This window comes from Pavona decussata, unplaced genomic scaffold, assembly GCF_977016875.1.
Source record: "Pavona decussata unplaced genomic scaffold, jaPavDecu1.1 SCAFFOLD_131, whole genome shotgun sequence".
NCBI classification, from domain to species: Eukaryota; Metazoa; Cnidaria; class Anthozoa; order Scleractinia; family Agariciidae; genus Pavona; species Pavona decussata.
Genome location: NW_028145545.1, coordinates 1442501 through 1454061, shown reverse-complemented (window position 1 = coordinate 1454061; position 11561 = coordinate 1442501). Strand labels below are relative to the sequence as shown.

Below are 11561 nucleotides of genomic sequence, written 5' to 3'. Positions count from 1 at the left end.
TACTTCACCCTCGCTTTCAGTGAAGAGCGCGGATGTTTTTACGACACGGTTTCACTAAGGGCGCGTTTTTTATCCACAATTCTGGAATAAGAATGGTTGGTACGGAATGCTAGGAATAATTCGGATTGTCTACATAAAAAACCCCCGTCGGTCCTGGCCGAGTAAACATTGCGTAACAAATATGGCGGCCGATGAAGAGGCTGCCATTGCAGCCGTTATAGCAGCAATTTTCCTTGTACTTTTGGTACAATGAAATAAGAAGCAATGTTTCATTTTGTCCAAAAGTGTAACCTGATTTTTTCCCTTGTAGAGACGTATTTGAATCCGCAGCGCTCATCTCGCCGTCCGCCATCTTGGATTTCATTCGCAACATTCTGTTCATTCTACCCCTGGGAGCAGAATGGATGGAATGGCATTCTGTCCATTCCGGAATAAGAATGCGGAGTAAAAAAACGCGCGCATTTTACATTCTGTCCATTCACATTCCAGAATTGTGAATAAAAAAACGCGCCCTAAGATTGATCAACTCACCATGATAGACAGTACAAAGATTAGCGATTCGACGATAGCAACAGCACGAAACTAGCGACTATACACTTCACTTGAACGATAAATCGACGAAAAGAGCTACTTTCGGAAATAAATGACAAGAGGGAAATAAACATAGTATAAATACACGTTTCACTGGAAAATATAAACTCAATTTACCTTGAATATTGCAATATTTTATCGCTTGTAGTTTGCAGCTTATATTATATTGTTGTTTAAATCTATATCCGAGGAAGAACAGCACGCATACTTCACCCTCGCTTTCTGTGAAGAGCGCGGATGTTTTTATGACACGGTTTCACTAAGATTGATAAGCTTATCATGATAGACAGTACAAAGATTAGCGATTCGACGATAGCAACAGCACGAAAGTAGCGACTATACTCTTTACTTGAACGATAAATCGACGAAAAGAGCTACTTTTGGAAATAAATGGTGGGAGGGAAATAAACATAGTATAAATACACGTTTCACTGAAAAATATAAACTCAATTTACCTCATCTACGCCCCAACAAGTTTTGAGCTCTAATCTCATTTTAAGAACAGACAACCACGAATTTAATTTTCAAGCCTCACAATCTTGATGCACCTCAACGCTAAAATAAATGCTACATTTAATTAATATCAACTTAAACCTAAAGTGCCTGATATAGACACAGAATTTCTCCCAATTAACAGCATATATTTTACTTATACAAGTTTGGAGAACTTTGAGGTTCATCACGTAAATCATGACGTTTTGAATTTTTCCATAAGATAAGGCGCCCATTTGTTTGACGCAATTTATTGTGGAACTCTCCACTCGAACGTGCCTTTCGTTTCCTGTGTTTATGGTTCAAACCAAAGTTGTTACATTCAACTCAATTACCATCATTTTGAATAATGGCATTACAATAGCGCCTCCGTAATATATTGACGGGCAAATATATTAGTAGAAATTAAATCCCAAAGCGCTATTTGACTAAATGACGGCAATACTCAATAGAATGATTGTGCACGACTCTTGTTTGAGGAAATTAAGTTTTGGTTTGTTTGAGGAAATCTCGAGAACGGAACAAACAACTTTTACTATTTTTTTTTTCTTCTCACGCAAGCAGTCTTTGTTTGTGTCCTAATTCTCTCTCTATCTACCATTTTTTTTTCATGGATCCTTTTGAATGTTAACTGCAAATTTCTTTCCTACATAATAGGCTATCCATGGGAATTTTCATACTACATTGGATCAAATCCGCTCAACGTATTTTGAGCCGATCAATTCCAAAGATATTGTTTTGTAGGTTGACTTGTTCAAATTTACCCCCACCCCCTCCTCTCCCACCCAAAGGCGAAAGAGCCGTTCAAATGCCCTACCCTAATGTAGTGAAATGCTTCTCTCTATGGACTGTTCAGATTCAATCATTGGCCGTTTACGGCTTCACCGACAAAGATATATTAACAGTTCTTTCAAACTTCTTCGGAGACCCCGTTTCGAGGTAGCCATTCGCTCACAATGGCAAAATTCTGTCCCTTAAACTCCTCAGTTCCCACAAATCATGTAAACCCACATGTGTATTTCGCCAGACCAAAGTGGGATAATTACTGACGATTCAAATTCCCCTACCTCCCAGACAAAGATCAAACTTTCCAATCGCCGGGCTATACGGTCAAATGCCTGGAGGAGGAGGGTGGGGGGGGGGGGGGGGGGAGGTTAAAGTTATGAATTGAGCGGCACCGAAGGGCCAACAAATTTTGGTCGCATTAACTGGGTAATGTCAAATTATTATAGTACAAAAAAGACGGAGACGCAAAGAGAAACACAACAGCGAAAGGCAGTATAAATTGGTAAAGAAACCAGTTAACAGATACAGATTAAAACTGAACCTTTTTTGTTTTCTTCGTCAATTCGAGTTTGTTTTTGTCACTTTACCTACATTGCATTTTCCTGATGTCCCACTGGGGGCAAAGAGAACCAAGCAAACTGGAAGCATATCGAAAGGTTGCATTAACGGGTTAAATTAATAAAGAAATTGAAACTTTGAGAATGTAATGGGTGGTCGATTGTCGCATAAGGGAGGTAGCCGGATTAACGGGGTTTACAGCTGAGAAAACAACTGATCGTGAAAGGCGTTGTTATGGCAACAAAATTAGCGGGCATGATAAAGAGATGACCCTACTAATGGTCAGTCAAAGTGAGGTTCAATTGTGCCTTGATGTGAGCATCACTGAAATATCTTTATCTTTAGCCAGCATCAATAGCAAACAAGACAAGTAGGACATAGATTCGGGTTTACTGAAGCCTTGCCTGCTACTACTAGAATCACACCTAGGCACATGTAATGGTTTGCGGTTCTAAACTTTACAGTACGTCTGTGGACGAAATTTCAAATGAAAATTACTTTCCCTTGGTGCTGTTAACGTTTGTTACGCTGTGCAAGGTGGTTCTATCTTTCGAGTCGGTGGATAAAATCTTAGAGCATGACCATTCAAATGAAAGCTACTGGACAGTACTTAACTGTTGCGATGAATACGGTCGAGAGTTCAAATCCCACCGAGGCCAAAGTTTATTTCTTCAACTCGTGTGGGCCACATTTCCTTACTAGAGCAATGTGCAGTAGGAAGTTTTAATTTCACTTAAAAGTGGTTTCGTTCCAGTATGAGTTGCACGAGTCAATCCTAGCCTCTGACTAAATTTCAGTTGTTTCCGTGATGGTAACTCGCCACGTCAAGAAATAGAAAAAAAGATGCGAACTGTACTAAACTCGTCACTAAATTCACATAAATCAGGCACACGAAATGAGAGAAAGATGAAGGCTTGATTGATATTAGACCGTGGAAACAGCTTAATCTCTAATTTTGTACAAGTGGTGCGGATGCTTAACCAACTATCAAAAGCGGAATTGCCACAATCGTGCTCTAAAACATGCCAATTTTATTTACCATCGATGGTACCTCTATGATTTTGGATTTAGGAAGAGTTCATCTGTATTACTCCTTCCAACAATACAGATAGACCTTTTTAGTCGAGGCAATGGTAATCAGCCCGCGAGTGAGGCAAACTTGAGCCTTGAGCGGTGATATCACGGGCAGAAAACCTCGAGTCTTCAAATGATAATCTCGCGAGACAAGAACATTGATGAGGACGCGAGGAAGTGCTCCTACATGCGAGAAAGGGAAAGATTCACGAGGTAAAATACCACCAAGAGAAGATCCTTTGAACCTTAAACCGTGCATGATGATACCGCAAGTCATTTATCAAAATCCCGCGGGTTAAGCAAAATATTTGTATGCGAGATCCCGGAAAGCAATAGCCTTGTATTAAAACCCCCAAAAGCAGCAATATATCTATCATTTCGATTGCTGATAGCCTTGAAGATGATCCCGATTCTGACGCTATTTTTATTTTTGTTTTTCAATTTACCGGGTTTATTTACGTGCTAATGCGCACAGCTAACGCAGGTGTTTTGTTATATTTTCAATAACCGCAATCATATTCCAATATCAATTTGTCTCCTTCTATGTTTGATCATCAACTTTTTGTGTAATGTGTATGTACTTGGGGGAAGATGAAAAAAGCCCGCTAAAGCAAACATTAACGGAAATCTTATCTTGCAAGTCAAAACGTTATTGGACTAAGTTAGCACGCAAGAGGAAATCTTGACACGCAACCCGAAACATCTTAATGAAATGCTTAATCAAAGATGGGAAACGACCTCTGAACAAACTAAAAATACTAAAGACAACGTTGGAAAGCGCTTTTGATCTTGACACTGTTCAATGCCTTCCCATCCAATTCCAAACGCTGAGATGTATGAAATATTTCCAAATTTTGACTCTCTGGATGAAATCTTCGTGGTGCACGTAGTTTTGAGTTTTTTGTATTTCAGCATTCGCAACTTTAGTAACGGGATGGATATAACCTCTGATCAAACGAAAACTCCTAAAGGCGACGTTCGAAAGCGCCCTTTGATCTTCAAAACCCGCCATTTTGCACTGTTTAAAGCGTTCCTTACAAATTCCAAACGGTGGGATGTATGAAGTGTTTCAAAATTGTGACTTTCTGGATAAAATCTCGTTCAGGGTTGGGTCACTCGAAAGAAATTAAAGCCAGGAAGAAAGTCACTGAGCAGTGCTATCCCGTAGCTCTATACAAGGTGGTTCTCTAGAAGTTTCCAGTCTGTGAGTGAAATCCTAATTGTATTTCAACATTCGCAACTTTAGTAACGGGATGGATATAACCTCTGATCAAACGAAAACTCCTAAAGGCGACGTTCGAAAGCGCCCTTTGATCTTCAAAACCCGCCATTTTGCACTGTTTAAAGCGTTCCTTACAAATTCCAAACGGTGGGATGTATGAAGTGTTTCAAAATTGTGACTTTCTGGATAAAATCTCGTTCAGGGTTGGGTCACTCGAAAGAAATTAAAGCCAGGAAGAAAGTCACTGAGCAGTGCTATCCCGTAGCTCTATACAAGGTGGTTCTCTAGAAGTTTCCAGTCTGTGAGTGAAATCCTAATGTATGACCCTGTGCAAATGAAACGTACGAAGGTACACTCTCCTCCCAAACCTCTATTCTGGCACTTGTGGTAATAATATTTAAAATTTGAAAGTATATGTCGGATTTTGTTGTCAACATTTTGTTTGTCGTTTGCTATTATGGCTCTTTGTGGTGTAATTAAAGGTGATTTTTTTTTTGCGTTTTTGTATTTAAACACCCGCAAATTTAGTAACGAAATTTCGCAACTGCGTCTTGAAGGTTCCACTTAAGCTAAGCATTTATTCGAAAACGGACCAAAAAAATAAAATAAAATAAAATAAAAAGATATACCAGCTGCGTGACGCTCATTTAAAAGCTAAAAGAGTTGGGTAAGTGGTAGAGAAGGGCCAAAAATTTGAACTGAGAAATGTAACTTTTTGGCACTTCACTATACCATTACTTTACCCAATCTTTATGGCAAAATTAAACGTGTATGTTTGAAATAGCACGTAGTACGCTTGAGTACACAAGGTACGAAAAGAGAGCAAAAAAAAAAAAACATATTGAGGATACTGGGTCAAATTTAAATGTATAAAGAAAAATGAATTTTAAAGACAAGACTGACGTATAGTTACTGAGATATAATATATTTTTATCCTAGAAATCAGGTTATGTGGAACGAGCTGACGGACAACACAACCTTAGGCAATCGGTGGGCTGTTATTGACATTATGTCTAACTGCTTAAGAGTAATGGATGATGTTTTAAGATAGGTATACACATTTACACCAAATCTTCAACATTAAAACAAAAATCGTGATATTGGAGATAACAATACGCATTAGGGTAATGGATCACCACAGATCGCGTCATAAACGAAGGAAACATTGGCTCTTTACCGGTCTCTTCATCAAGGCAATTAAAATATAACAGCTACTTTGGTGTAATCTGCTAATTCAAGGGGAAATGCAAAAGTTCATTAAACACTTTATGTGTGGTAAAAACACGCAATGATCCTCGGCTTAAGGTCAAGGATGGTTCATTAAAGTTTCATCACCGTCGGTTCTTACTAAATGAACTACAAAATTATTATATTTTGTGGAGTGAAATACCTCAGTGATTCACCGATATTTCGGTTTACTAGGCATAAGTTTACAGGAAAAAATGTACAAAATGTTTTATTCAGGTATTAGGCTGCAAAAATCGGTAATTACTAAAGCAGCTGAATATGAACGAGTTTTGCTGCAATCCGAATTATTGGCTAGTTATGATATGTATTTTAATTTTAACCAGGTTTATTTTATTTTATTTTTTGTAAGCCTAACTGCGTGGAATTACAAAAATCGCCTTGAAGTAAGTGATTTTTTGCTGTGAACCTTAGCTTTTATCAGTTTGGATAGTGCTTGCCTATTTAGCTTTGAATTATATTCCTGTGAGTTTACTTAGTCCGAGTCATATAGTTTACAAAAATTATCAACTTGAAGAGGAGGATTTTTTATTGATAAAGAACTCTCTAGAGCTAATGTTTTAACACACACAACAACAATATAAGGCAGTATTGTTCCTTCCCCCGCACGAAAATGTCAAAGTTGTGAAACGTTAGACTAGTGAAATTTTAAAGTCCGATGTATTTGAACTTAAATATTAAAGAATGACAAAAAAATTGAAATTCGACAACGATACGACGAGTATTTTAACCAAGCCACACACAAAACTCTTCAAAAAATTAACTATATAGCTGAAAGCGAATAAAACCATTCTACACAAAAAATGTCGCACCTTCGGAATAATAACCCAAACTGAAAAACGTGGTTAATGCGTTTCGGGTCCAAGCGCAAACGTGCTGCGATAATTGACTTCGCTGTGTTTGCGGAGTTGACCTCTACCCTCCGGCAAATGTAATATTTCCAGCAATACAAATTACATGTTCGCTTTGCCGCGGTGAAAGGGAAAAAAAATATCGCAACTCAAGGTTATTTAAAATCCAAATCGTGGTCGTTTTTCAAATAAGTATTCAGGTTTTTTTTTTCTGACTGAAGGTTGAAATAGACTTTTTGCCGATAGCTTTTCGTTAAAACCCTCGCCAAAAGGCGTACATTTTGTCTGTTATTTATCCATGGTTAATACAGACCTCTTTCTTGTTTCATTTAACAACTTTCAAGCCATTAAAGCATTTGCATGTGGAGGCAAAACGATGGACAAATTACAAATGGACAAAAACGTGGTGGTGTGAATTGAAAATACAGGCAAGCTGCGAAAAAGGACTAAAAAGTCTTTAAGTACAACAGGCCACTTTACCTCAATGAGTTTTTGCGTCTTGCTCCATTTATCTTCCCAAATCCCCGTCAGCCGTTTCATAAGGTCTTCATTTTCTTGAAGCTTTTTCTCAGCCTTGTCGACCTCTAGAGAGCTCGGGACATTGCCGCTCTGATGAACAAGAAAGATTGAAAAAGCATTCAAACCAACGCGACATTAAGACATTTAGGAGGCGTTATGTCTCAATTTCCTTCACCGAATGGCTGAAATAGGAAACGCTAATTTTACTAATGCACTCGACCGTCAAATTCTGACTTTGAGCTGAAGAAAAATGAAAAACTAAAGAGCCACAACAATCAATGACACAAAAAACTAAAATCTCAACTCGTCCACTTTTGCCCTTTCAAAGCTAACCCCGTCGAGCTAGCGGAATATATAATAAAAATGGCTGCATTACTAACATATTTCTGTCAAATTTACCTGTGGAAAAACCGCGGACGCCAAAATGCGAACAAATCTCATTGCTGTAGGGTGAAATTTCGCCAAAGCGACCGACTCTTCTCTTTTTGAAATTTCAAAGCGGTGTACACTGCGGCTCCCGGTGGATTAAAGGATGTGGAAAGAACGCCAAAGGCTTGATATTTAAATCACGTCTTGAAAATGAGGTTATGTGCTAATGACAAGATTAGTCACGTGACCAATGGCGAGGCAAACACTTCGACAGAGCAGCAAATTAGGCGAAAGAAAAACATCAAAGTTAATAGATTGTGGCGGTAGCGAGGATGCGTGGCTAGCTCTGTTTTGTTTACATAATCTCGAGCCGAGTTTAAGTAGAAACGGCGTTGAGATGACCATAAACAAAACAAAAGAAAGTAAATGTAAATTCGACCGGCCAGGTCTAAACAAACTTTCGAACAGCACGAAGATCCGTTTAGGGCGAACAAAGAAAGGCTTCAATTAGATAAAAGCGTGAAATTTGCAAAAGACTCTGCCTTGAGTCCACAAATTTCTTAATAAACTACAATAGAGTAAATATGGTTGACAAGGCGCAGTCTGCATTAATTTCATTACTTTACCTTAAACCTCGCAGCGTACAAAAACCGGAACATGGAACGAACGAGTCGATTACGCGCTCAAAATCATCGTTCGCAGCTCGATTTATCGGTGGTTGTTAGCCAAAATACCGCCCTCCATATTCAAAAGTTTCATCCCACGAGCTTTAGAACTATCGAAAGGGAGTCGATAAATTTTCACACCAAAGTAATTGTTTTGAAAAAAATAAGATATCAGCGACGCCGGGACACCTGCCTTCCTGACCAGCTGGTGTCGTTAATCCTTAAAAAAAAAAATGGATCACCCCAAGAAACTCGACAACAAAACTTCGCCAACGGATAAATGTGAAAGCTTCTCCACACGAACCGCAGTTTGAAATCAAGGAATTTGTCAAGACCTCGCCACACGACCCCTGACCCCGCGCTGCCAAAGAATAACTTTTTTCGAGTTCTATTGTATAGTTTCCCATAAAACTGTTTTCTTGCATAAATGTGGTTGAATCAAATGCGAACAAAGTATTGGAGCCAATTTAGTTCCGCGGCAAGCTATTGTTTCTAAATTGTCGATGAAAGAGTTCTCTTTCAAGGTTTAATATTTTGAAAGCAAGCGAAGATCTCGAAAGGAAACCACGTTACTGGGTTGTCAAGTGTGATTTGTGGAAAAGCGCGCGTAATAAAATAACAAATGTACACCGGTAAAAAATAAGACCTACCTTGACAAAGCTATTTTTGTGACAAACGACTTCCATGCTTAATGAACAAATTGCCTTTTAGCATGGAATTTATTGGCTCTACTCCGTTCAAAGCTACATCATTTTCACAGATATACAGCACCGTTCAAATGTGGACTACCAATTAACAACTACATACTGTGAACTGTATGCGAGGAAATCCGACATCACATGTATTACAATGAAACAAAAACTTCGGAATACCTAAACGATTCATATCTTCCTTAATTAAATATATTTTAATAAAAGATTTTGAACTGATTTTCCAATGAAAATATACAGCTAAGCACTATTTCGTTTCACGCAATTAATTCTGAATCACAAATAAAAAGTAATTTTAATAAGACAGACACAAATATTTAGCCAAGATTTCGCTATAAATCCTTTTGATATAGGTCTCACTCAAGCTTGTTCTGTTACCTTTATCCTGTCTTTGAGACTCTGTATTTCAATCTTGAGTTCCTTAATTAATTTCACATTTTCATCCTGAAATTAAAGATGAAGGTTGTTAAAATGAAAACTCAGATTCGTTTGAGAAGTTACTACTTCATATCACACCCACCGAAAAATCCCGTACTGAATTCTCAGGCCCTTTGGCCTGCGGTTGGTCGCAAGAAGAGACTCCTGACGACCAACCGCTGGCCCACGAGCATGAGGACTCTGGGTGCGAGATTGAATGGGATGTTGCTCCATTCCCAAACGGTTTGTTGGTATTCATTTGTACAATTAGCTCCTTCTTGCGAATTGGCCGCCATTTTCACTTTTGGCAAACATTGCGCAAACAACGGTGTTTGCTGACAAACAACTATCGGATGAGTCAATTTCTAACATGTTAACACTCGGTAAACTGAGGATATTTGACCAAACATTTTACTGATCAAACTAGAAGCCACGTAAGCAACTTTGAACCTCATACGAATGTACTCCGTATCCATACTAAGCTGCTCTTATTCTATGGTGTGTCGATGAAATCCTAGACAAAGTGTAGTTATGAAAGGGAATATACGAAATTCCTAAATTTCAACCGCGGATGAACAAATTAAGAAGCGTGAACAGTGAGCATTTCAGTTATTTACGCAACTTTAGTAGTTGCGAAAAGAAAACCTGAAAAAAAAATTCAGGCTTGAACGGGATTCAAACCCATGACCTCTGCGATACCGGTGCAGTGCTCTACCAACTGAGCTATCAAGCCAACTGGGAACTGCTTTACTAAGTTGCGTGTATAACTGCGACGGTCTCTCGTTTGCAAAAACCAGTGCGTTGTATTTTCCTTAAGTGATGTTTAGCATGCTGCACGAGGTGGTTCTTACTTTTGCGCCTGTGAATGAAATCCTAAGTGTGACCATTCAAATAGAAGCTACTGAGCAATACTTTCCTGTGGTGCTGTTAATTATGCTGTACAAGGTGGTTCTAACTTTTGAGTCCGTTGATCATGATGTAATCCTAAAGTGTCCATTCAAATGAAAGCTAATGAGCGGTACTTTCCTGTGGTGCTGTTTATACGCTGTACAAGGTGATTCTCACTTTTGAGTCTATGGATGAAATCCTAAAGTGTGACCATTAAAATGCAAGCTATTGAGCAGTACTTTTCTGTGGTGCTGTTTGTTACGCTGTACAAAGTGGTTCTAACTTTTGAGTCTGTGGATGAAATCCTAAAGTGTGACCATTCAAACGAAAGCTATTGAGTAGTACTTTCTTATGGTGTTGTTCACTACGCTGTACAAGGTGGTTCTAACTTTTGAATATACGGATGAAATCCTAAGTGTGACCATTCAAATGAAAGCTACTGAGCAGTACTTTCCAGTTGAGCTGTGTACCATGCTGCACAGTGTGGTTCTAACGTTTGAGTCCGCGGGTAGAATCCTAAAGTGCAACCATTCAAATAAAGATACATGCATTATGCAGTACTTTTTTGTGGTGTTTTTGATCAGTTATGCTGTACACGACACGGACTCAAAAGTTAGAGTTGCCTTAGTATCGATGGTAAAACTTACCTCGTTCACTTTAGGTGCATTCACGATATTTTTTGCTTGATTTGCAAATCTCAACGTGTTTAGCGTCTCGTTATGACACGAAGAAGAAGGCGAAACTGCCGCCAACATAACGGTGCGACAATTTCCACCAAGACAGTCTTTTAAAATCCATGTCAGCGCCTTCAATGAAAAATAATAAAAATGTTTCCAAGGTAAAGGTAAACTGGGTATCCAGTACAATCAAGCGGCTCACCGGACAATTTTATTTTACGCTCACTTCAAGATGGCCGATACTATTTAAATCACACTTAGCTACTTTTTCCTACTTTTGTGGGAAAACGCTCGCCTCCAAAGCGGTATTTCCACACGAAATCGACAAGGCAGATAACGAAAACGACAGTGAATTCGGGCAAACGATTATACTCACAAGTTCCTCTGGTTTAATTGGTTAACAGGCTTCTTGGTACAGGCTTTAGGCATAGATCTACGGCTGATTAAACTCACAATATCCTCAACAAATGGCTCGACTCAACTCATAAAAACTCTCT

General features: G+C 38.7%; 1 protein-coding gene across 1 annotated transcript in view; it reads right to left on the bottom strand.

The window, feature by feature from the left end:
- Positions 1-6514: 6514 nt before the first annotated feature.
- Positions 6515-11561, bottom strand: part of LOC146468427 (kinesin-like protein KIF16B) — a 26191-nt gene continuing 21144 nt past the window's right edge. The window contains exons 9-12 of the mRNA XM_085124634.1: positions 11035-11193; positions 9461-9526; positions 7300-7428; positions 6515-6520 (exon numbers count right to left, since the gene is read on the bottom strand). Coding sequence (XP_084980760.1) covers positions 6515-6520; positions 7300-7428; positions 9461-9526; positions 11035-11193 — 360 coding nt within the window. The remainder of the gene's footprint in view (positions 6521-7299; positions 7429-9460; positions 9527-11034; positions 11194-11561) is intronic.